The sequence below is a fragment of the Lygodium microphyllum genome, chromosome 4 (genome assembly GCF_053477565.2).
Source record: "Lygodium microphyllum isolate KBCC chromosome 4, Lygodium_microphyllum_v1.1.10, whole genome shotgun sequence".
Lineage (NCBI taxonomy): Eukaryota > Viridiplantae > Streptophyta > Polypodiopsida > Schizaeales > Lygodiaceae > Lygodium > Lygodium microphyllum.
Genome location: NC_141138.1, coordinates 131,413,823 through 131,440,971, shown reverse-complemented (window position 1 = coordinate 131,440,971; position 27,149 = coordinate 131,413,823). Strand labels below are relative to the sequence as shown.

General features: G+C 39.6%; 1 protein-coding gene across 2 annotated transcripts in view; it reads right to left on the bottom strand.

Moving 5' to 3' along the window:
• Positions 1-23,795: 23,795 nt before the first annotated feature.
• ATCES1 (Alkaline phytoceramidase (aPHC)) overlaps positions 23,796-27,149 on the bottom strand; it is a 39,983-nt gene continuing 36,629 nt past the window's right edge. For both annotated transcript variants that reach the window (XM_087676580.1, XM_087676579.1), the window contains 2 exons: positions 26,564-26,904; positions 23,796-24,644 (listed from right to left, as the gene is read on the bottom strand). In XM_087676580.1, the coding sequence (XP_087532706.1) occupies positions 24,134-24,644; positions 26,564-26,820 (768 nt within the window). In that variant the 5' untranslated portion in view covers positions 26,821-26,904 and the 3' untranslated portion in view covers positions 23,796-24,133. The remainder of the gene's footprint in view (positions 24,645-26,563; positions 26,905-27,149) is intronic.

The following is a 27,149-nucleotide window of genomic DNA, read 5'->3' as shown; positions in this document are numbered from 1 at the left end:
GGTCTTTGGACTGCATCAATTCTTCATAGAAAGAAGTATATAACTATTGAACACAAGCTGTCACTGAGAGTTTAATAGAACTCTGGATATCGTTACAAAGGAAAGGAATGGCATCCCCTGACACTAAACTATTCAGCGAAGGAACTAATATTCTAAAGAACCCTCTCGATGTGCCCTGAATAAGTTGTTGCATGTGAGGTAGGTAGGGAGGTCACTTCCAGAGGTGGCAGGAACAGACACCGAAGGAATGACTGGTGTAATTTTCTCTGTTACACGCTTCAAGCGCTTCCGCTGAATGACCAATGGAGGAGGGGAATCAATATCCTCTATGTCAATGGGTTCTGAATCTTCTGAAAGTGGAGGGGGAGGAACTAGATTAGATGGAGGAGGAGGTAGCACACCCTTCTTAAGGCCTGAATATGTCAAGAAAGCATATAAATATGAACCATAGGTTACATTGGTAACATTCCCTCTAGTCACTTTGACAAAATGCTGGTCCATCTTCGTAAGAAGGTAAGTACTCCGGTCAATGGCAACCCCTTCTAAAACCATCCTGGAAGCTATGAAGAGCTCCTTGGACAAATAGTGAGATGGTGTCTTGGCAGGCATAAACCTGTCCTAGAGAAATTGATAGACTAGCTTCCAGAGAGGATCAATGATCATTGAGAAAGACACTCCTAAAGTGTTAATCACCTTCTTAACATCGAGGACCTCTTTAGTCTACTTCTGTAACATCTTGAGAATCTTGTCATTTGAGAATAACTGTCTGGCTATAACAAAGGGTTCTCCTTTGTAGGAAAGAGACAAAGCCTTCCTTAACCCTCTAGGTATCAGGACCATAGAAATACCACGTACCAAGTCCGATTTCTTATTGTATTACACAAGAAACTCATCACAAAAAGGGATGGATCGTCTGGAATCAAAGGGAGTAAAGCAGCCACAAAAGATGTAAGGCCAGCTTTCACAATAGGCTCAAAGGTCAATAAGGAAGAATAATCCCTACTGATCAATGGGATATGCTTAACAGGAGGAGGAGCTTGAGATGTCATTCAGATGGAATATACACACACACCACAAACACAGACAATCATTGAATGCCTGTAAAACAACAAAATAGCTATAAAAAAGAAATCGATCAAAATAAGCACCCTAATTAACCATTAAAATAAGCACCCTAATAAACACAGACATAGCTAACTAATTAACCACCCTAAACAACCCACATTTTAAAAAAATTCGGTATGACCCCTACACATATGTAACTGAAAACTTCATGCTATGTAACAAACATGCACCCAAGACCCCATATCAGGTAGAAAATGAAACTACAAACCGCACCCGTAATCGTATCACACAATCAAACCATAATACCTCAATAACCTAATCATGACATAACCAGAACTTTGATAAACAATGTCAGCTTAAAGGATTGTACGTGCCCATCCCACAAAGCATATTTATTAAAAAAGGGAAAAAAGTGCAGTGAGGGGAATGATTTTAGTGAAGGGTTTGTTTTAATGAACTATTAATAATGGTTGAAATTTTATTAGGTTGTAAACCTTAATAAAAAAAACTGCGGTTTATTTTTAAATTATTAGTTACAATTTATTAATGTAAAATGGTGCTTTTAATGAAGCCCAGACTTCGATACCTAGACTCAGGTCTCTAAATGCACATCCATTGATTATAAATTTAATGTGTCTGAAGCGCTTTTCTTTTTCAGCGCGTGTATTTTTGTGATGGTTGGTTCATTTTTATTTAAAATTAATGTGCATATGAAGCGCATGTAGTGTGTGTAAAGCGAACAGCGGGTTGATTTTAATTTATTAGAAAAATGTGTGTTTAGCGCGAGCGCATGTGGAAAAGTAGGTGAATAAAGTTCATTTCAACAATTAACCGTGGTTAAGGAATGTCAAAAAATAAATAAAACACGAAAGATAGATACTTAGCAGGGGTGTGTATGTAAGAGACCGAGGGTGCACTGAGTAGTTCCAAATGCAAGGAATACAACAAAAAAGCAAAAACCACTTACTGAAAAAAATAAAACACCTTATTATTTTTAAAAAACAAAAGAAATATCAAGGTGATGTTAGTGGGATCACATTTGGTTTAGTTAATGTTGATTAGTGCTTGGCTGATATTATTATTATTATTTCATTGTGATTTGGGTGTGTTTTTGTTTCTTTTTTCTTTTTTATTTGTTTGTATTTTTTTAAATGTTTGATTTATTAAGGTATCAACTAAACCTTAATGAGAATGAAATCATCAAGCTTTAACAATGGATATGTATTATTATTATGATAATTTTACAGCATATTTTTGGCATTTAAAATGAATTTTTTAATGAATTTAGATTAAAAGTTTATCATTGGGGTTCGAAAATAATAGAGTGATCATGTGTTAAGGCTTTTTCAGCTTATAAAATATTCCAAAAGCAATCAAATGCTTTGATGGAAATTTTGGTGATTTTTTTGAATTTAATTTTGATATTTAGGGATTTTTAATGAAAATTTCTCAATTTTTAGTGAATTTTAAAAAAGATTTAAAAAATTATTAATTTTTTTGGCAATTAATTCTCTATATTATAATCGGTAAGATAAACCAAGAAACTACCCAACTTAGTAAGGAAATTTTCAGTAAATTTTTATTTTTTAATTATTTTTTTTTTATTTTTAAAATATTTTTAAGTGTTTTTAGGTATTTTTCGCGAGTTTGTGGAAAATCAAAGGAGATACCTGGGCTTCGTGTGAACAATTACATGTGCTCGGGGACGGCACACACCACCGCATGTATAAGACCAAACGCATGTCCTCGTGCGTGAACACCTGCTGGCAGCTCACGTACACATAGGCACACCTCGAGGCTCGCGTGAACACATGCACACATGGGACCACCGGGCAGCAAGGGGGCCTGCGTGTGGGGGGTTGTTGTAGATTTTTTTTTTCATAAGAAATGGGGGGGGGGGGGGCTGCGTATTTGCTGCGGGTGGGGGTGGTGGGAAAGAGGGCTATGAGGGGGATAATTGGGTAGGGGTGGGAAAGGGGGCTAGGGTAGGGGTAACTGGGGTTAGGGGGGTTTAGGTTTGGTTGGAGGTAGGTTTTGGGGGGGGGGGGGGGGGGGGCGGCCGATGGGAGGGTTGGAGGAGCAAGAGGAGGAATGGGAGGAGGAGGAGGCAGAATGGGAGGAGAGGAGAGAGGGTGGAGGCGGAAGAGAAGGCGGCGGAGGGAGAGGGAGGAGGCTCAGAGGAGGGAGGCGTGTGAGAGAGGGAGGAGGCGGCAGAAGAGAGCGTTGTGCGAGAGGGAGAAGGTGGAGAGGGAAGCACTGCGTAGGACGGAGGAGGTGGAGAGGGAGAGCTCGCGGGAGAGGGAAGAGGTGGAGAGGAGGGAGGCCCTGCGGGCGCGCAGGAGGAAACGACGACGCAGAGGAAGGGGAGGAGGGCCGTGCGGTGTGACAGGTAGGAAGACAAATTTTTTTTCTTTTTTTTTTTGGTTTTTTTTTTCATTTTTTGTTTGGTTTTTATTGGTTCTTTTTTTGTTTTTTCTTTTTGTTTGCTTTTTTCTTTTTTCTTTTTTTTTCCTTTTTTTGTTGTTTTTTTTTGTTTGTGTTTTATTTCTTGTGTGGTTTTTTTTTGGTTTTTTCGTTTGTGGTTTTGTTCTTTTTTGTTTTTTTCGTCTTTTGGGGGTTTTTCTTTTGTGGTTGGTTTTGTCTTTTTGGTTGTTTTTTTTTGTAGCTTTTTTTTTTGTTTTTTCTCTTGTTTAGTATTACTATTGTGGTTTTGTGTGTGTGTGTGTGTGTTTTTTTTTTTTGTTTTTTTTTTTTTTTGTGGGTGTGTTGTTGTGGTTTTGTGTTTTTTTGTGTGTGTTTTTTTTTGTTTTTTGGTGTAAAAAATGTTTGTGGTTGTGGTTTTTTTTAAAAAAATTGTTTTTAAATTAAAAAAAGTATGGTGGTTTTGTTTTTTTAGGTTTGTTTTGTGTTGTTTTGTTTGTTTTTGTTTGTTTGTCTGTTTTTTTTTTTTTTTGTTTGGTTTTTTGTTTGTGGGGATAGGGGTGAATTGTTGGGTTTTTTTTTTTTTTTTTTTTTTTTTTTTTTTGGGTGGTTGTTTTTGTTTTTGTTTTTTTTTTTTGGGTTTTTTGGATAATCCATTAAAAAGTGAACGCACCCCCGTCCCGCGTGCATGCGCGGGGCGGGAGTAAATTGCATCGTCAGGATCAGACGGGGCGGGGACAGCGACACACGAGGCACAAAGGCCACGGGGGCGACGTGAGGCGCTTAAAACCAAAAACATATGCATTCATGCGCAGCACGAAAGACGTGGCCACACGTCAATAGAAAGAAAATTTAATAAAATCCAAACCATACACCGGATCGAAAGACCATAAAAAGGAAAAATGTGCCGGAAGATGACATAAAATTGCGACACGGGTGATGGGGCAAAATCACGGTGTTCACATGGAAAAAACACGAAAAACGGCTCAAAAAATACATATAGGGATTAATATGGAAAAATTCACGTGTCGGAACACAAGACGAAACGAAGGTAAAATGTGCCAAATAATGTGCCCAACAAACTTATCACGCCAACACACGGTTTTGATCGAGAGAGGATGCGTTCACATGGAAAAAACCCAAAAAAGGGACTTGAAATGGGCTCAAAGATGAATACAGAAAGAACCAAGCAGCGAAATGAAGAGTAGTAAAAAGAGAAAATGTCCATGGGAAGGGGATGCACATGGCTGTCACATCAAAATGCACTTTCGGTGGAGTTAAAAGGGGTTCTCATAAGAAAAACACAAAAAAGAATCGAAAATATATGGAAAAATTAATAACAAAAAATACAACGGTCGAAATAGGGTGGAGAAAAAAGAAAAAATGTAGGGAAAGACTGGCGAGACACAACAGTCAAATGAAACTAGAATTCTGGTGAAAATAGGGCATGTTCACATTTAAAAATGTTAAAAATATGCACGAAAATGGCCCGAAAACGTGCAAAAATTAATATCGGATGGACCGTGCAGCAGAATGACAGGGAGTAAAAAGAAAAAATGTCAGGGGAAAGATGGAGGTTAGGGCTGTCACGTTAGATTGTTGTTATGAAGGAATAAAAGTGCATTCACATGGAAAATCGTCCAATTTACGGGAAATACTTCAAAAATTAATAACTCAAGAACTGACGGTCAGAACAAGGGTTGGTAAAAAGGAAAAGTGTACCATGCGAAGGGACGAATAGGATTGTAAGGTTGGATGGGGGTCTCAGTGAACGTATGATACGTTCTCATGAAAAATTATCACAATAAGGGATAAAGGAAAAAAGAGAAGGAACGGCCCCAAGGGTGGGTTGAACATGGATGAGTAGGTGGGGAAGGGACCTCATCAGGGTAAAATCTGATCAGAGCATACATGTAGGATTAAAGTGAGGCATATGTAGGGGGGTATGCAACATAGATGCATAGGGACTCGTCCTCACATTGAAAACCTTAACGGATAGGGTTAGATGCAACAACATGGCCTAGGACTCGTCAACTGACTGGACGCTAGCATCCCCACACTTAAAACATACGTACACTTGCAATCATAAGGATAAGATTAGAAGGACTTGGCCCGTTTCACGTATGGTCGAAGTAACCGTCACTGCTACAGAAGGGTTGGAGTTGGCTGTAGGAGGTACCATGGCTTGCTCCAATGTTTAGCCAGCATGGCAGGGACTATGCAACAGCACCCAGGGAGGTAGCTAGTCGGTAAAGCCCATCGGGGTAGGTGTCATTGACGAAGGATAGTCAGTCAACTCACAGGCACTCAAGAGGATGATATAATAGTTGCTCACCCCATGATGCACATCGCTCAATGAATAAGCATGAAATCCCATAACTCGCAGCCGGTGTAGAATTGAACAAGGGGAAATTGATTTGGAGGGAGTATACCAGTGTGTGCAATTGATGGTGCATTCATGCGTTCCACCCATCTGGCATAGGTGCAAGGAGGAAGTCTAGGGAGCCTTGTAGTGTAGTGTATAGAACAGAGGGATGTGTCCTGTGATAATAGCAAAGACCCATCCCGTGGGTGCATAGGGAAACAGAAATGTACTTGATGCCAATTATCGTAACGTCCCTCAAGCCTCACCTCTCAATAATTGATTGAAGAAACACTAGTCACACTCATCCCACCCTCTATCTCACTCTCTATTGAAAGATCCAGGGGGGCAATCCATTCCTGAAACCCATTGATGTAATCCTCACTGTTACTTGTGCAGAGGTTGTATGCCTTGTGCGCATTTGATGGTGTAACTGTGCATCCCTCCTTGTGTCGGTATACAGTGCAAGAAAGAAGGCCAGGGAGCCTTATGGTGCAGTGCATAGGAATAGATCATGCATTGTGCATTGAGAGGCCCATCTCATGCGTGCAACACTCCATTTGCACATCTCACCTCGCATTTGATTTGAAGGGAAAGACTGGTCACTTAGCCCACCCTCTATCTTACACTCACTGAGAGATACAGAGGGCAGCCCATACTCACGTCCCCCATCCTGTTAGGATGAAAGATCACATCGCTCAAGGGGTTGGTGATGAAGATCATGTCGGCTGTTGTTGTCATCAAGATATTGAAGACGAGGCGTATCCAGGGAGGCAGCCAACAATTCTGGTACTTCAATGATTTGTAAGAAAGGTCGTCTGTTAAGAAGGGCAACGGACTGATATTGCAGAGACAGCGCACCAAGGGAGGTGGCTTCAAATTACTTATTGGAAAGGTTCTACTGGTGAGGCAGCTATCCTGAACTGCAGGATGTTACTACCTTTTCCACAGTCATCTTCCCGCCCAAGGGTGTTTCCACCTTTTCTTGGAATGAGACCTGTTATGATAGGGAATTTCTTCATTTTCTCCCATAACAATTTTGACTATTTTGTGTTTTTTTTATTTTGTTTTGTTTTGTTTTTTTGGTTTTGTTTTTTTTTTCCAATAAAGAGAATGGTAGAAATACCATGTGTTATGACCAACCTCGCCACCGTTGTTGGATCAGACGAGAAGAGAACAATGTAGGGTTGAGAGGTATCTGTGAGGGGCTAGCAGAACAAGACCGCCTCATGAGGAAAATCATAAGGGCTATCAGAAGCACGAAGAGAATGACAGTGCGATGCCCAAAAAGGAGAGGATAGGGCGACTGTGATTGTCAAGAGTCCCAAGGAGGGAATTACTTCTTCAGACGATAGCCATTGATAAGAAAAGGATCATCAAAGGCATCTGCACCTGAACAGAGCCATTAGGGTTGACAGCAAGTACCTTGTACGGGCCCATCCACCGTTGTTGAAGCTTACCGGGAAACTTGCCAAATCTCGAATCGTAAGCTAGGACAAGATCACATTCTTTGACCTCCTTGTGCTTGATGACACTGTCATGATAGGCCTTGCGTCGCACTTGAGTGGTTTCCATACACTGTAGGGCCATCCACCATATCTCATCCAAACATTCCAAGTGTAGGAGGAGGCAATGTTGCAGTGACTCATCATCTCCCAAGCGTTCTTTAACTGCCACTCGCCGCAAAGAGGGCTATTCCAGTTCAACAGGAAAGACAATTTTTATACCATACATTAGCTGGAAAGGGGTCTGTCCTGTAGCTTCCTTATAGGAGGTTCTATATGCCCAGAGGGTCTCTGTAAATCGATCGTCCCAATCACGATGATGTGTGCCAATCGTTCTTGTCAAGATCGAGCAAAGGATGCGATTGGTGGCTTCAACTTGGCCATTGGCTCTGGGGTAGTAAGGAGTGGGCTTGCGATGGCAGATCTTATACAGCTCTGTCAGCTCCTCCATGATTTTGTTAAGGAAATGAGTACCTCTGCCACTTACCAGCTCGAGGGGATTGCCAAAAGGGGTGATAATATTTTCGTACATGAACAGAGCTACGCTGTTACCATCGTCCTGCTTCAAAGCTTTAGCTTCACACCACTTTGTGACATAATTCGTACATACTAAGATGTATATGTTCTGCTTTCGTCTGGTGGGTGGATAAATGGGACCCACAAAATTAATCACCCACTTCTTGAATGGCTTTAGGGGAAGAATAGGTTGCAGTGGCATAGCGCTTGTTTTGGTGGGTTTTCCCGTTTGCTGACAAGCACCTACGATACATCTTCTTAGCACTTCATCTTTGCCCGTCTTGTATAGTGCACCGCCTAGCAAGGTGTAGGGAGTTGATTCTAACAGAAGCTTCTTCTTCTCAAGGCTTGAGATGCTAGGAGGATATTGTTGAGTTGCCAGGAGGATACTATTGAGTTGCCAGGAGGTTGGCTATGCCTGCATACCAGGGAGTAACTGTTTCAACTAGAAATAAGGAAGCATCAGGAAGGTCTGGATCATCATGTTCCTCTCTTGCAGTTTGAGGGATCCATGACAGATGATTGGCTAGGATATGGGAACGACTAGGCTTAGTGATCACTTCAAAATCGAACTCCTAGAATAAGAGCAACCATCTCATTAGTTATCCTTTGACATCTGCTTTATTCATCAAGAAGGACAGGGCTTCATGATCCATGTAGAACTTGAAATGTGTTGACAATAGATAGTGTTGAAACTTCTCTAGTGCAAACACCATTGCTAAGCACTCAAGCTCTGTCACTGTGTAGTTCCACTCGCGGTCGGTTACTTTTCGACTTGCATAATATATTCGTTGATCTAATTTAGAGGGGCCTTTTTGACATAGGACAGCACCTAGCCCTTCAACTAATGCATCTGTGTGCACATGAAACTCCTTCGTCCAATCAAGAGGTTGCAAGATAAGTCCTTGGATAAGGCACTGTTTTAGGGTATTAAAGGCTTCTTCACAGTCATCAGTCCAAAGGAAATCCATATCTTTCCTTAGGAGCTTGTGCAGAGGGGATGCCTTGGTAGCAAAATGTGCAATAAATCTTCTGTAGTAGCCCACATGGCCAATAAATCCTCGCGATTTCTTGAGGTTTGTTGGTGCTGCCAAGGCGGCAATATTCTCTATCTTCGCCGGGTCTATTGCAATCCCTTGTATAGAGACAATATGGCCCAGAAGAACTCCTAATGAAACGCCAAAGATACATTTGTCGGGGTTGAGAGAAATTCCATACTCTCGGCATCTATCAAAACACTGCTCTAGGTGTCCCCAATACTCACGGATTAAGCTATAGACATAGAAGTCATCAAGATACACCTCAATGAAATCATGCAAATGATTCTTTAAGGCAGCCATCATTACTCGTTGGAAGGTGGCATGAGCATTACAGAGCCCAAATGGCATCACTCTATAGGCATAGGTCCCCCATTTTGTGGTAAAGGTTGTTTTGAATTGGTCCTCCTATGCAATTTGGACTTGGCTATATCTGTTGAATCCATCCAAGAGGGAATACAACTCATGGCCTGCCACTGTGTCCAATAGTTGGTCTGTAAAAGGGATAGGGAAATGATCCTTCTTCATCTTCGAGTTCAGCTTTCGAAAGTCTACACATATTCGAAGTTTCCCGTTCTTCTTGGGTACAACCACAATGAGCGAAATCCATTCACTGTTAGCCACGGGATAAATGAACTCCGCTTTAAGAAGTTTCAATAATTTGGCCTTCACCAGAGCAGAATAATTAGGATTCATATGCCTTTGTCTTTGCCTTACAGGTTTGGCATCAGACTCTAGGTCAATATGATGTTGGCATACTGTGGGATCAATCCCCTTTAGATCTTTATACGACCAAGCAAACACGTCTAAGTTCTCCTTTAGTAAGTCTTGCAGGACCACTAGTTCTTCTTCTGGAAGATTGAGACCCACTTTTAGGTGACATTCAGTACCGTCAGTATCCAAGAACATCACTTGCCTTTCACCTTCCACTTCGTGGATAAATGTCCCACGGATTGCTTCTGGATAGAGGTCTGACACTTTCAAGGAACCATCTGGCTTATGGGTATTGTCCTTATTCTACTGATAAGGCATGCACTTCATGAAGAAGTCTTTGACATCTTTCCATAGCTCTTTCCGTAGAAACTTTTGCTAATCCTATCATAGGTTTTGAAAACTCCAAGGTGGGCTAGCTAAAGGTGAAGAATGCAACTCCTCCATAATTTTCTGTGTAAAATAAGTAGAGCGAATGACAATCTTGCCATTTAACCAGATGAGGCCAATTTGAAGCTAATAATGCAAGTTATCTTCCATGAGACCTTGCTGTAATTTCTAAAAAATATGCCTGAGCTTCGTCACTCTCTTTCACACTTCTTCTCTCTCTTATGCAGTCTCCTCTCTCTTGTTCACTCCTTGACAAGTGGTATCAGAGCTTTGGTCTTTGATCCATTTTTTATCTATTTCAGTCTAATTTTCCACCATAAAAAACAAACTCACACAAGTAGTACAAATACTTGACATAGACAGTGACTAGCAAAGGTTTGCAGGATATCTACAATTAGCTGAAGACCGTATTTGGAGATCTTCAAGGATAGATATGGTGGTGGAAGGCTAAAATGGTAGATTGTCATCAAATTTTCATGCAATTTGGAGGTAACTAGGTCAAATGGGAGTTAATCGGGCTGAGAGGGGAAACAAACTGTGGTTACTTTGTAAAGAGAGGTGTAAAGAGAGGATTCTCTTTCCCCTTTCTTGGAGCTTCCTGCAAGTTTCATGGAGTCTACCATCAAGATCTCCTTCTAACTTTCAAACCCTTTCTCATCTTGACAAAGCAACACCTTTGACTTCCTTGTTTCAAGATCTGAATGATGACAACCCATATGCTACAAAGAGCTCAGCCATGGAGCAAGAAATAGCCTAAAAAAATGTGACACATTTTTCGAGCTGATTCCAATGTGCTCCCTACTGTTCATGTTGAATCTTCAACCTCTGGCACTTCTTCAGATCATTGACAAGTGAAATCTCTCAACCAACTTCAAAGATTCTACTCCATTCTTCAATATTCAGCCTTCAAAGATTGTACTATCTTTCATAAAAAGGGTTGAATGGATATTTTAGTAATGCATCTCATGCTAATTTTTTAGAGTAGTATGCTACTACCATGTTGATATTCCCACTAAGGAAAAAGGTGGATACCAAGGGAGATAGTGGAACAAAAGAGAGGTGACCCTCCCTTACTATTTAAGATCCCGAAGGGGTGCAACCAACCAACCCGAGGGGGACTTTGCCCACCTCCCCGTTGATTCGAAGCCTGTGTAGGGAGCTTGTCCTACCATTTTATCCCTCACACAGGTACAACAAGTGGAGAATTGAATATTTAAGAACTTTTGAATACTCAAGTACCTTCAAGAGCAAAACGGGGTAAAATAGGGACTTTACAAGACACTATAGGGTTTTTATAGATCCTACGGGTACCAACTTCATTATTGAAGTACAAGTGCAAGTACTATAGGGTGCCCACAGGTCCTATTTAGCCTCCTAAAGTGTTTGATAGCCATTTGGAACCACCATTTTACCCTTACAAGTTGAAACAAGGTATTTACAGTTTGAAATAGGGCACAAGCTTGGACAGTTCAACCTCAAAGATTGAATTGTAGAATTTTCTGTCCTAAAGTTATTATGACATGTTATAGCTCATCTTAAGGAGGGCATCTTTGGCTTCTATTTGAATCAAAAGTATTGAGAATTAGAGCTTCCTAGCTCAAGTGGTGTTGTGGCACGCTATATGGCTACACCTGGCAGCAGACATTGGGATGCCGTGAAGGGTATCATGAGGTACCTGAAGGGCACAGCAGATATGTGTATTTGCTATGGCAGCCAGGATACAGGGGTCGTGGGGTACACTGACTCCGATTATGCAGGACATGCAGATAGTAGGAAGTCCACTTCTGGCTATGTATTCACCTATGCTGGAGGGGCTGTCTCTTGGATGTCCAGGGTTCAGAAGTGTACGGCTTTGTCTACCACTGAGGCCGAGTATGTTGCAGCCACTGAGGCTTGCAAGGAGGCCATATGGTTAAGCCGTCTAGTTGCTGACCTTGGGATTGATGCTACACCTACACTGCATTCAGATTCTATGAGTGCCATTCAGTTGGCTAAGAATCCGGTCTTCCATGCGAAGACGAAACACATTGAGGTGAGGTATCACTTCATACGTGGTGTCGTGGAGGACAAGTCTGTTGACCTTGTCAAGATCTCCACTGACGAGAATCCTGCAGATCTACTCACGAAGAGCCTCACTACTGAGCGCTTTGCCTTCCTCAGGAGGTTGATGGGCGTTGGATGAGATGTCACCTTTCCTCATCCCTTGTACCTATGTACATTTGTACTGTCTTTTCTTTTTTCTTTTCTCTCTCACTAGGGCAGATTCGCCTTTAAGTGGGAGGTTGTTGGGGGTAAAGGCGCCTCCGCCGTGCCGCCCCGTGTATTACTACACTGACAGTACCCGCCACTGCACACTGCAGGTGGCGGGCGCCCGTCACGTCACTTTATTCTTTATTCTTTTAGTGACAGTTTGAATAAAGGAAGGCCCGGTCATACATTGTGACTGTTGGAGTTCCCATTTCTTGTCTCTCTCTTTCTTGCTCTTGCTCTCCCACCATAGCTCGCGTGCAAGCTTCGATCCTTCTCACCTTTCATTTTCCTCATGTGTACGCTTCTTGGTTCAATTTTGGAGCCGATTTAATGTTATTACAAGAACTCCTATTCTCTTTCATTGGTAGGCATATACTAGCACGTGTTTCAAATGCTTCCAATGACAATGCTATCTTTAACATAGGGAAGTTGGATTGCCATAACTTCACGTATTGAAAGACCCAAATTTGGCATGTATTGGTGAAAAAGAAGCAAGTGAGGAAATTGAAAACCAAGGAAATAAAGCCAAAAGACTGGAATACTAATGATTGGGAAAAGGATGAGCTTGATGAGCTATGCAAGTCCACCATTATTTTATCTTTGTCGAAGCATGTTTACTTCAATGTTATTGTGACTAAAGGTGGCGCTTATGATTTATGAAAAAAAATATGAGCAAAGTCATACTTCACAACTGTATTGGGGCTAAAGAAGCTTATGGATCTTTGTATGAAGGAGGGCACTCGTATGTTCACTCATTTGAATGAGTTCCACTCCATTTTCAGCCAGCATATCTTACATAGCATTCACTTTGAGGATAACATTAAGTCTTTATTCTTGCTTATCACAAGACCTAAGTATTGGTATACATTCAATACTACTATGAGTGTGAATTCTCCCTAAAGAGAGATGGCTTTAAATGCTCTGAGATGTAGAGGGAGCCTTGCTTACAAAAGCAAGGAACAACTTTGGGGAAAATATGGAATCAAAAGGGCCGTGTAAGAGATTGCGACTAGTGGGAGGATTTTTTTTAAATCGATCAACATGGCGGGTTTAAAAATCTACGATGAGATTAATGGTGGTTTTCTCCCAAAAAAATATCATTTTCAATGGAAATTATTATAACAAATATATAGGTTTCCATTTATTATGTTATAGGCCGCATTTCTATCACCATTGGCTCTTTATCCCACTGATAAGAGCCTAGGCCTCTAAAAGAGAGAGCATGGATTCTATTCCCATGCACAACACTAGGGAAATTATTGGCTTTAATGGTTGTGGACCTACAAATTCTAATTTTTGTAGTATGTAATATTCGACTTATCATACTTCTTCCCATGTGGCATGTATATGTCTAGGGCACCTAAAAAACAATTTTTGATATGGAGCAAATCAATTTTGAATTTATAAAATTGAGAGTCCAACTCTCTTTACCAGTGTCATGCTAAATATGTCCTTCGAAAGGGACCACAATTTTAAAATAGGAAAATAACACAAAACCACTTAACTTTTGGAGAAACCACCTTTATGAGTCAAAGATGGAAAGGGAAATGGATAAAGTGTGCACATCACCCCCTCTCCTATTGGTCCACCTCAAATCTCTCTTGCTTTTAAAGAAGATTGACTCCTAATCTAGAAAGGCATTCTTGAGTCTATACTTCCCCTAATGAAGAACATCAATGCAACTTCTTCTCGTGTAATTGCGTGTAGAGGTAGACATGATGGTAAAGGAAATAACAATCATCATGGTAGAGACTCACATCCCAATAGGGGGCAAGTCTAAGTCTTGTGGACAATCATGTACTAAATCCCGTGGTCCTAAGTCATCTCTTACTTGTCATTATTGTAGGTAGCAGGGTCACATAAGGCCATAGTGTCATAAAATGCACAATGATAGGCATGAAAAAGGCAACAAGAAAGTGCAAGATAATGCCAGGTCTTCTAGTGATTGCATTGTTTATTAGTTCACTGTTAAGATTGAGGAGCTCAATGCCTTGGAGTACAGTTCAAATGATTACATACTTGCTACTTCTTCACTTGATGCTACTCAGTTGACTGATAATCAATCTCCTTACTCTCAGTGTTGGTTTCTTGATTTAGGGGATTTCTTTTACGTGACTCCCCATCATTCATCGATTTTATACTTACCGCATTGTTACAAATTTAGTCAGACTAGGTGATGATCATGTATGTGATATTGTTGGCATAGGTGATGTGAGATCATAGCATGATATTGGTACTTCCTTTGTGATGCATGATGTATGTCATATCTCGATTTTGACTAAAAGCCCTATCTCAATTAGACAATTGGATGATGATAGGTATTATGTATCTTTTGGCAATTTTACATGGAAGATTAGATGTAGCAATCTCACTCTTGCTAGAGGTGCCAAGATTGGCAGGCTGTATCCCTTACTGTATCTAGATCTATTGATCATGTTTTGGCCGCATCCGATCTTCCACATGTATCTCTTTAGCATTGTTGTCTTGGGCATATGCCCCTTAAAGAAATCAAACTCTTGGCTCATTTACAGTAATTACCACCACTTGACTACTCATGTTTTCATTCATGTAATCATTATTTATATGGTTGGCAATCTTGTATCTCGTATAAAAAGTCCAGTTCTACATGCACGGGTAAGCCATTGGCTCTTGTGCATTAAGATGTTTGTGGTCCCATGCCCTATTAGTCATTAGATAGTGCAAAGTATTTCGTTACATTCATTGATGATTGATTATTCACATAAGGTTTATGCCTAGCCCATAAAATAAAAGCCAAAATTTTTGTATATATATCTACGATTTGACAATGGGGGTGAATATGTCTCTAAGGCATTTGAGCAGTTTTGTAATGAGAGGGTATTAAAAATCAGTTCATTGCCCCTTACACCCCTCCCTAAAATGGTGTTGCAAAGCACAGGAATAGAACCATTCAGGAAAGAGTGCACAATATGCTTAGATGGTAAGGCTTACCACAACATTTTTGCGCTAAGACAGTTAGTACTATGTCTCATTTGATTTTAATAGATTCCCGTGCACTACTCTTAGTGATTGAGTTGCACATGAGGTATGGTTTGCTAAACCTCCCTCGTATATGCACACTAGCACGTCTTTGGATGTGAGACTTTTTGTCATATTTCCAAAGACAAACACACCAAGTTAGACCCAAAGTCTATCAATTGTGTTTCCTAGATATGGTGATGCAAATAAGATGGGCTATTGCCTTTGGGATCCACACGCTCCGAAGGTGATCCACCCCCACAGCTATTCTGTTGTGCTTCATGAGGATAAGATGCATAAGAGACCACAACAGGTGGTTGAGATACGCAAGGTGATCTTTCAGGGAGGAACTTTCTATTATGATACAACCAATCCCACTACTAATGTTGTAGTGGCCTAGGATTTGCTTATTGTACAGAATCATGATATTAGATAGAGAAGATAGATAGTACATGTCCCACAACTAGTTTTGAGATGCTCTGAGATGCTCTGCTAAAGCCTCTCATTCTCCTGATCATTTTGGGTCCTATGTACATTATACCTTGGTGACAGATTCTAATGAGCCCCTTACTCATGGAGGAGGCTATGTGCAGAGATGATAGTCACTCTTGGGAGAGGGCCGTGTAGATTGAGTTTGATTCACGACCAAAAAAATCATACATGAAACTTGGTTTTCTCACCATATGGTAAGCATGCATTGCCATGCAAGTGGATATATAAGTTGAAAAGCACCCCTAGTTGCCTTAAGCCAGCATACAAGGCCCATTTGGTTGCAAAGGGCTTTAAACAAAAAAAGGGAGTGAAATTCGATGAGATATTCTCCTCTGTGATCAAGATGACTATATTGTATTTGGTTTTGGCCTTGGTTGCACACTAGATCTAGAGCTTTATTAGATGGATGTGAAAACAACTTTCTTACATGGGGACTTGCATAAGAACATTTACATGTAGCAGCCTAAGGGCTTTGTGAAAAAGGGCTAGAAACACAATGTGTGCACGCTGACAAATAGTCTTTATGGTCTTAAGCAAGCACCTAAGAAATGGTGCCACACTTTGGTGCTTTTATACATTCACAGGGTTATTCCTGCATCGTTATCTATCCATGTCTTTACATGAAGAAGACATGACGATAGCCTTATAATTTTGGTACTATATGTTGATGATATCTTGATTGTTGCTAGAAGTGCAAATGCTAAGCTGGATGCTCTGAAGACTCAGCTCAAGAAGAGCTTTTAGATGAAGGGTATAAAGCATGCCCCTCACATAGTTAGTATATGCATTATGTGGAATCACTCTAAGGGGCTTCTCTACTTGGCCCAAAAGAAGTACATCCACAAAGTACTCGAGTGACTTCATGTGAAGGGTGGTACGCCTATTGGCTACCCATTATCTTCTCATGTGAAGGTCAGTCAAGAAAATCGTCCCAAGTTAGATGATGAGAATGTAGAAATTGCCAAGATCCCATATGCATCTAGAGTGGGTAGCTTGATCTATGCCATGATAGCCCCACTAGACCTAACATAGCATCTATAGTGGGAGCTTTCACACATTATATGGCAATGCCTAGCCCTTGATATTGTGACATAATGAAGGGTATCATGAGATACCTTAAGGAAACTGCAAATATGTGCGTTTGTTATGGTGGCTAGGAAATTAGAGTCATGGGCTACACAAACTCAAATAACGCAAGATATGCAACTAGTAGGAAGTCCACCTCTAGCTATGTTCGCTTGAGGTGTTGTTTCTTGGATGTCCATGATGGAAAAATGCATGGACTTATCTACTACCCAAATTGAGTACATTGCAATCACATTGAGATTTGCAAGGAGGCCCTATGGTTAGTAGGCTATCTAGTTTTATAGACCTTGATATTAGTATGACTCCTACATTGCATTCAAGCTTTATGAGTGCCATCCAATTGACATGTAATATGATCTTTCATGCAAAGACCAAACACATTGAGCTTGATTATCACTTCATCAAAGAGATGATTGAGGACAAGCAAATAGAGCTTCAACTAATGTGAAAATTGCACATATGCTTACTAAAAGTCTCAAGTCAAGTGTTATTCCTTCCTTAGGAAGATGATGGGTGTAAGATGAGATGACATATATTCCTCATCCTAGTGTACTTATTTGTACACATTGTACTTTGTCACCTTTTTTTTCTTATTCTCTTTTCACTTAGACACATGTGCCTTTAAGTGGGAGGTGGTTGGGTGCCACCTATATTTACTTTGTATGTAGTGTTCGCAAACCTATACAGTGTAGGTTATGACCGCCCATCACTCTTACTTTATTCTTTAATTTTTCTATGACAATGGAATAAGGGAAAGTAGGTCACACATTGATGTTGGAGTTCCTACATATATTCTCTCTCTCTCTCTCTCTCTCTCTCTCTCTCTCTCTCTCTCTCTCTCTCTCTCTCTCTCTCTCTCTCTCTCTCTCTCTCTCTCATAAACCTCCACAACTCTTACATCCTCTTGCGTCTGCTTGTGCTCTGTCTTCCTCCACCTTTCAAAAAGCTCATTGGGTGTTGCATCACAAGATTCTTTATTTGGGTTTGTTTTGATCTACATTTATACTTCATAACTTTCATTGATGACTACTCTAGGTATACATAGATAAATTATTTGAAAGCTAAATTTGAAATGTTTTATGCTTCAAGCAATTTGTAACTTTGCTAAAAATTTGTTAGGATATAAAGTGGACACTCTAGTCTAATTAAGAAGAGGCCTAAGGAGTTTAATGCATATTAGCTAAAATTAAGGGTGAAACTCCAATCCATAGTGTCATATACACCACAACATAATGGTATATCTAAGAATAGATCTCTCATGGATATATCATGATCCATTATTAAAAGTTGAGCTTTGCCACAATTTTTGGCATGAAGCTATTTTGCGTGCAACTTATGATCTTAACAAGTTCCCATTGAGGCATTGCAATATCACTCCATATAAGGCTTAGCATGATAAAAGGCATTGCTCACTTGCACGTTTACGAATACCTCAAGCTTGGTATAAAACAATACATATATATTGATATAAGACGTGGTTTTCAGAAATAGTCCAATAGAGCGCATCTTATATATCAAACGTGAGGGTAATGTGTCTCTAATCATTTATGAGAACATACATGTATTGCTTGCACATGGTTTTCAAAATAGTCCAATAGAGATTACCTTATATGTCACACATGAGGATAACAAACCTCTAATCATTGTGCTTTATAATGATGATGTTGCTCACTAATCCTAATGAGACATGTATTGTTAATTTTAAGACTTGATTAAACTTAGTTTTTGACATGTCAAATTTAAATCTATTACATCATTATTTGGGCATTTGGTTTAAGCAATGTGACCGAGATATGTCAAAACAAAGTATTTAAGACATCATTACTAAATTTTGGACTTGAGAACTACAAGCCTACTGCCACTCCTTTGGAGACAAGTTTGAAGGTAAGCCTTTATGATGTTGGAGACTACTTTAACATTTCTATTTATCAACAGGGTGTTGGATGTTTGATTTATAAACACATTACAAGAGTTGACATTTAGTTTACAACCTCATAGATGATTGTGTTTATGCTAGCCTAGGCATTAAGCACTAATAGAAAATGAAGCACATCTTTTGTTACTTGCATGATACTTTTAATACCTTGGACTATTTTATCCCAAGGGGGAAATAATTACCACCAAATTTACATGCTTTTTACATTCTAACTACATTGGATATATACTTATATATCCACAATTGGTTTTTGCTTTATATTTGGTAGCTCATGCATATACTATGGACACTTTTAGTGGTGAAGCTAAGTACAAGGCAACTTCATAACTATGATTGGGTATATTTGGCTCAAACATCTTTTAACTGATTTGGATGTTGGATAGTCATTTACCACAATTATCTTCATTAACAATCAAAGTGCATTAACACTCGTATAAAACCTAATGTTCCACACTCGCACTAAGCATATTGAGGCCCACTATCATTATATCAATGAGTGTCATTACAAGAGATCAACTGGCCTATGTGCCAATATAGGATAGCCTTGCAAATATTTTAACAAAGGCTTCCCATCATGAGAAGCTTAAAAATTTTTACGAAGCCTTGGGCTTACTTCCCTTTGTGGATTCATCGTAGTCTACTAGCCTTGGCACTTCCCTATATAAAAGGGCTAACTTATGTTCATCGCATCTCTCGATGAGAATTTCTTTACCATAATTCAATAGTGACATATATGAACAAACTTGGGAATACTTGGGCACATTTTTCCCGTCTATGAGACTCTTTTCCCTGGTCTTTGTTTATATGCCTATTACTTAGGGTATAAGTGTCTTGTAAATCTTCTACTTTAGTATCACTCTTCTTGCACGCTCAAGCTTAATCTCCTCCAAGCTATATGTGTGTATCCCTATAGCTCCAAATCCAATAAAAATTGTAACTTCTAACATATAAAAACTAATGGCATTCCTTTATCCCATTCTCAAAAATAAACTTACATTGTCATAGTTTGAACTAAGTACAATTACCATAACAATGAGGGGTGGTTTATAATTTGAATTTAGAATAAGCTCCCTAGGTATGAAGTACTCAAATATACATTTATCATAATCTAATTGGATAATCTATTCCACAAGTTCACCATAAAGAAGAGAATAAAAACATGTACATGTGTGCACGTATGTATGGGAACCTCGGTAGGACATGAAAGAGAAACTTGGTAGAATCTTATTTTCAAAATGAAGGTTACAAACTAATAGATTTCCCACCACAATATCACATGCACATCTACAATTCAAAATCAAATGAATTGCTTACAAAGGAGAACATTTACCATAGAGACTAGGGGTAGAGTATAAATCGAACGTGCATGGCATGTATGATTTCCCAAGGAACTACAATGTGAATGCAGGGAGTCGAGAGGGGAGTTCCTAACCTTCATCAAGTGAGACATCTGCCCATCCATCACGCACTTCCTCGATGAGTTTTTATCCTACTCCAATCCCTCCTTTATTACTACATGTGATTATCTTAGGTTACTTAGGATTTTGGTCAAGCAAAAGCCTGCAGAGGAAGAGGCCCGCCGACTACCACCACTCTTTTTTAATCTAAATGCAAGAATTGATAGATGTGCGATAATCTGCCTCATGATGAGGGCTATGCTCCTGCCTTCCTTTTGTATGGTCATTCTTGAAGATATGAACGACAACCGCTTCACCAACTACAGCCACCTCTTCCTATCGCGACGACACCCCTAAATGTATGCATTAACATAAAAGGCTACTTGCAGAGTAGGCCCTTTCTTACCAAGTCCCTTAGGCTCCCTTGTAGTGTAGCTCCTAAAGAGCATAGGGATGACGTCTAGCTTGCTCCCCCCCCCCCCCCCAAATATATTAAAATAAAAAAATAAAAAATAAAAAAATAAACAAGAAAAAAAGAGAAGAGAAAAAGAAAAAAAGAAGGCAAAGAAAGAACAAATGACAAAGCACAAGAAAAGGAAGAAATAGAACTCTTATATACCATCATAGTGCCACAAACACTGCCCCTAGGGACAATTATATACCTAGTCCCTGTCCCCACTTCACACTTGGGGCACATCAAGGGAAGGACACACCTAGGGAGTTTATGCTCCCCTAAAGTTAGACATGTCTCCCTGAGTCGCACCCATAGCACCTCCCTTTGTACACAAATTGGGTCCTCAAGTGTGGGACAACACCACAAGCCCTAAGGTTTGATCCAACTCCCAGCTCCACTTTGTCTAGTTGAAAACCACCACTTCACAAGTTACTTAAAACTTAAGAAATATCAAATCACCTTATAAACAAATGGATGGATATTCAGTAGTCTCATACTATACCAAAAAAATGTTTCAAGCTATAACTTCACCACATATACATTTGTATTCATGTCATCAATGCCCCAAGTTTAGATGCAAGATAAAATCGATATTTAAAAGTATCCAACATGTGAGTGGTGCCAATGCAAAGATCAATACCCAAGATTGGGTGCAAGATAAAATCCATACATAATTATATCCAAAAAATGTCAACATTGTCAACATGATGTGAGAACTTGCAAAAGACAATTATGTTTCCAATTGTTTCCTTTGCAATTAATCAAGTTTACATTTGTTGCAGTGTAAAATCCATCTTCCATACAATCCTCTTTACTATAAAAAGACTCTTTTAACTTTCTAATTATATCAAACCAAAAACCTCACTAAGAGGTGCTCTCATTTATGGCATGAATACCCAAAATTTGTTTTTGTTTGCATACTAAGTAATGAAATCCTAAGGAATAAAGAGGTCATGGCATAACATGTACTTAGTTTTTATTCATTGCAATGAGTTTGACATAAATTTCTGAATCATTCACACGTCAAATAAGAACCATAAGAAATGCTAGCTACTCAAGTCCATTGGTCCTCCAATCTAAACCTACTGAAGCCTCTGGCAAAACCCAACTAACAAATAACAATTGTGTGAACCTCTTTGATGTCTACAACTGAAATATAATATTTTACAATTCGCATGATTAGAGTACAACACTCCACTGAATTGATCTTAAATAATGTGAATGTATGTCCAGTCCAATGTGTAAATGACAAGAAAGAATCCATAGACTCTTAAGACTCCTCCCTCTTGCAAAGCTTACTGTTCTTAACATCATTTATGATCAAGACCCTTCCAAAACAAGAAACCGTAACACTTCTTAGAAATATCCATTTCCAATTAGGACACCAGTCACTAATCAAAAGCATTGAATTGCAAGCTTTGCAAAGAAAACTCTCCACGAATCATTACGGGAGATCGTATGACTAACCATCTAAATGATTGTAGTTTGAACATTATACAACTTTAAATGATGTCCTACATGATACCCCTTAAGTATACAATAGTTGAAGAGTAAAAAAGAGACTATTTAAACCAAGATGCCACCATTTACACAACAATATGCTTTTCCAATATCTGGCAAAACGAGGCTTGAATATGCTTATCACAACAATATCCCAAGCATCCTATGCATTTGGTGACCAAAGATATTTACACTGAAGGACCAAGTAGCCAATTTCCTCTTCCATCTGAGTGCAGTAAACTATTCACTTGGCCATTCATCAAAAGACCATTGGTGCTCTTGATATTAAGCATGCATCTATTTCTTATATGATCATTATCACACCATTACAATATGACCCCAACAAATCACACCATTGCAATATTTGACTCTAACAAATCAAATGCTCCAATTTTGAAAATGGGATTTGGCCAAGTGTGTACACATCTGTCCACACTTCTCTCTTCGGATGATGGTTGGCCAAGTCAATCTTTTCGAAGGTTTAGCCCTGCTTCACTCTCCTTTCATCCATGCTCCACACACAAACCATATTTACTTTCTCTAAGGCTCGGGAAGGCTTATATATTCTCCCCTTCATCCACAGTGCATACACAACCCATATTTCTTCCTCTCTATAACAAAGCATCCTCACAAACTTGTATATTGGGACATTTGGCCAAGACATGACAAGAATGGTAACATTTAGTACTCAAAGAATTCAATTAATCAAGACGAACGATATCATCCAACTAGGCATATACATATCTAGGATTTACATGACAGCATAAAGTATCAACAAGTACAGTAGTCAAGAGCCATGTATCAGACTACTCAGGTTACAGGCTCATATTTGAGATTTTCATGAGGACATGATCTTACCATCAGTATGCATTAAATCACCATCAAAGGGGTCTCAGAGCAAACTCTCTATCACTAGCATTACAGTATCGAGTTGCAAGGAAAATTCACCCCTTGTTGCTCAACCATGGTTTGAAGGTCAGAAGAATAGGACTTGGTGCATCAATTGCTCATATATTTGCATAATGACCTTTCGACACAAAGCCTCCTCTTATGTCATTGTTTAGCTGCTGTTCTGCATACAGGTCAGCCTCTTGTAATAGCATATTACTAGGTTTGAGTATTTGGATGTTTGACGAGTTCATTACACAGCTCTTGACTTGGAAGAGACTCTAGTCCCTTTGTACTTACCCAGAAATCTCATCAAGATCAATGTTCAGAAAATCTTCATAATACTCCCAATTGACTTGCCCCTACTGTTCACTGTTCTGATAACCATTGTGGCCAGTTGGAGTTAATTTTTAAAAAAAGGGTCCAACCAGAAGCCCCTCACCCAACATTAACTGCGAGTGTTGCAAAGCCAAAATGGCAGGAAATAGAAATACAATTATGTTTGCTGCATTGCAGAGCACTTTCAAAGCAGGCATAGAAATCTGTTAATCAATGGAAGTACTAACTTCTACTTTCCTGGAGTGATACCACTGGAAAATGCCTCTTTAGTCCGCATCAACACATGCAATGAATTAGTGCAGTTAAAGGCCTCATCAGACCACGCAAAGCACAAGAATACAATCTAAAGAAAAGTGTCAACATCACGGATTAAGACAAGACGCCTTATCTTCAATACTCTTCCCAGAGGCTACCAAGACTTTCAAATGAGATACCGGGGTCTGGAAGAGTTTTCTAAAAAAATATCAAGAAATAAATAACCTGCAGCCTAAAGCCATCAATGCTAAAACACAGAATGCTTGATCGTATACCACATAGTTTTCTCACTTCCCTTTAGAAGCTGTGGAAAACTTCTCTTGCAAGATGTTCCTTTTCAGCAGGGGCCTACAAAAGCTGTGGAACATTTGAGAGAAGCTGCAATCCAAAAACTACCAAAAACCACCAAAATGGAGATGGTACAATGACATGAGATTGATATATATAAATGCCTGTTTTTTCCAAAGAAAATGTAAAGCAAGCACCGGACCTCAATCCAACAGGTAGCTCCAAGGACCTGAAACATTATCTTTCACTGCAACTTGGGTTTCGTTATCTTCACATAGGGCAACCCACAGAAGTAATGAAGCTCTGGATTCCAGTTCAGCTGCTGAGCTCGACAAAACTGCAAGAATGTATTGGCAAAAAATGCATCCAGTCCAATGAGGAAATGCCACCATGCATGTCCATGTGGATTGACAGCCCACAAGGATATACTCTTACAGAATCCCCAATCTAGGATCCAGCATGCACATCCCAAAACCATAGTGCAAATATACATATGGGCAAGCCGCTTAGCATGTATATCTGTTGTATGTATATAGTACTTGTACATCCGAGGCAAACAAAGAGAACCCAGAAAGAAGTAATGGATTTGGTAGCTTAAGACAAACCGAAACTGTGAATGAAGAACTGCAAACAATGATCCATAGATAAAAAGCACAGTAGGCATGGTGCTTCGGTAGTGCCAATCGGGAGAGTAGAGAACGTAGCAATACATAAGCATCAACCAAACCATCGGCGTTTCCTCGCTCTGCTGATGACTGCACAAGCAACAGCAAACACATCAAGGCTCAAATCTGTCTTAGAATGAATTATCAGAATCAGTATATGTTTCAATATTCCGAAGGTTTTTTACAGCCAAATAATTTGTCTTAGAATAAATTATTAGAATCAGCCTATCTTTCAATATACCGTACATTTTTTAAACCAAACAATTCTAGGTTTTGAAATTGTTGGAAAGATTCGCATTTGTCATGGAAGATTCAGACATAAGAGTTACATAGCATCATTGAGCAAATCAAATAAAAGCCTCTGTCCCTTTCTCATTGCTCTAGTTTAACCAAGGCAAAGTGGTAGAAGGGTGTGAAACATGCAACTCCCAGGTGTCGCTGTACTGCTTGACAGTTGAGAGTATGTTTCACATGGGCATCACTTGTGCGTATGTAAGCACACACTGTATACACATAAAACAAGGAGACCTGCAGATGTGAGAAACCTAACCTCTTGTACAAACAATAGTATCTGCCCTTTCCCTATCCTTTTTGTCTTTCCTTCAAGCTTTATCAACCATCAGGATGGGCTGTATGGTCAAAAGAACATTGGAAACACCAAGAATCTCAAAGAGGTGCACAGCCTTTGAGACAAGGCTCAACAGCTCACACTATATAAATTAGAAAAATATAGGAGGCGACTGGTAGAAAGTATCTAACAATTTACAAAGGTAGTCAAGGTTAGAGGCCTCAATCAACTCCTAATCTTGGGACTTACCATAAATTGCAGGCAGGTCACTTCTATCATAATCCAAAGTTTTCCATTAGTGATATCGACCAGTCGGTCTTTCAATCCATGCAACATGCATCTACAGCAAGTAGATGGTCAAAGACTACTGCCTAACAACTTGGCTACTCGAGTCTCCTGAATTTAAATTTGTCATAGAACAAGCAGATTACTTTTATGGCAATCCATTGCTTTGCATTCATGGAACCAAGGATTGGTTGCAGCTCTCCAGGATGGCACTTCATATAAATTACATTACAGTACTTTCTTATGGTTGTTGAGACTGCATTGGTGGATCACACAATCCATCTCTTCCAATCATGAGTACTAATCTGCAGAAATGATTCATGAAAATAGATCAAAGTTGGCACCATGAACAATTAGCTGCTGCAGTTGATAACACAGTAATGTGAAATAGTCATTTTGCTGCAGATTTTTCTGTCAATGTTCCTGATGCACATTCCACTCATAAATGGCAAAGTTCCTATGTGAACCATTTATCCTTATCCGAATCTGAATCCACTTGATCCAACTATAATCCCATATGAGAAGACGCAGAAAATCTCTTAATTAGCAAGCCTATTGAATCATAGCATCCAGAGCTGCTATCTTAGATGTTCAAGGCAAAACTACCACCTGTAAGGTGCCAAAATTTTTAAGTGCAGACAAAATGCTCACTTTCTAGTCACTCTCTGCTCAGACCAGGAGCAAAGGCCTATAACTTTTTCATTTTATTCAGCTTGTCACTTTTCAAGCCTAGAAACCAACAGACTTACAGACTCCTATAGAAGCTGCCAGCAGAGTTTGGAAAGGATAAGCTTCAACTTATCAAGTCTGAAAAAACCAAAAAGTTACAAACTCCCATAGCAGCTGCCAGCAGAGTTTAGGAAGGATGGGCTTCAATTCTACATGAACTGGTGTACAAAAGTGAACTTCAATAACCCACTAAGATTTCAAAAACATAGAGCTACTCAAAAAATTACGATTGGGAGAGAACAACTTGCTTACATAAAACTAACAGGTGACCCAACCTACTGAAAAAGTGATTCAGGTCAAAGCTTGCAAGGCACTTAAGACTTCAAAAGACTGACAAAGAACTGTAGAGTGAATGATAACAGAAAGCAAACAACAACAACCTAAAGAGAACAAAATTAACAAAAAGGACCGCGCAATCAGATCTTACATGTGATGAAGTGTACCATGAAAAAGCATACTACCCAAGCCCAACACCAAGTTTGCAAGATGCAACATCCCAAATCTCTTTTCAAACCTTTGCCTTATTGAATTGATCAACCCCACCACAGCTAGAAGTATGCCAGGTACATTTGATATTGTATTATAGAACTCTGCAACATAGGCAGAGACAGCATAATGTCTTTCACAGGTTGTGCTAGCTGTTGTAGGCCCCCAATACCCATTTATGTGCACTGGATCTGCCATAGCTCCACTGACCACGTTACAAGGCCACGTTAGACACTCTTCCCCTCACATTTGGCCATTGGGTGCTTTATTTGATAGTTGAACCTGCAAATAAAGTTTATCAGTTTCACAAAACAGACAGGTGGAACAGTGCTCTATCATTTATGTCACAACATTAGCATTTTAAATAGAAATTTACCAGCAAGAAAGATGCAAGCCTTGGAATTCATTTAATGAAACAAGCAATAAACATGGTCAGTATGGTTTGGCCTGCTATTTCAAGTCTGACTTGTCAGAACCAAACAGGAGGATCAAAAGAAGGAACACTTCAACATGGCCAAATGGCCCTA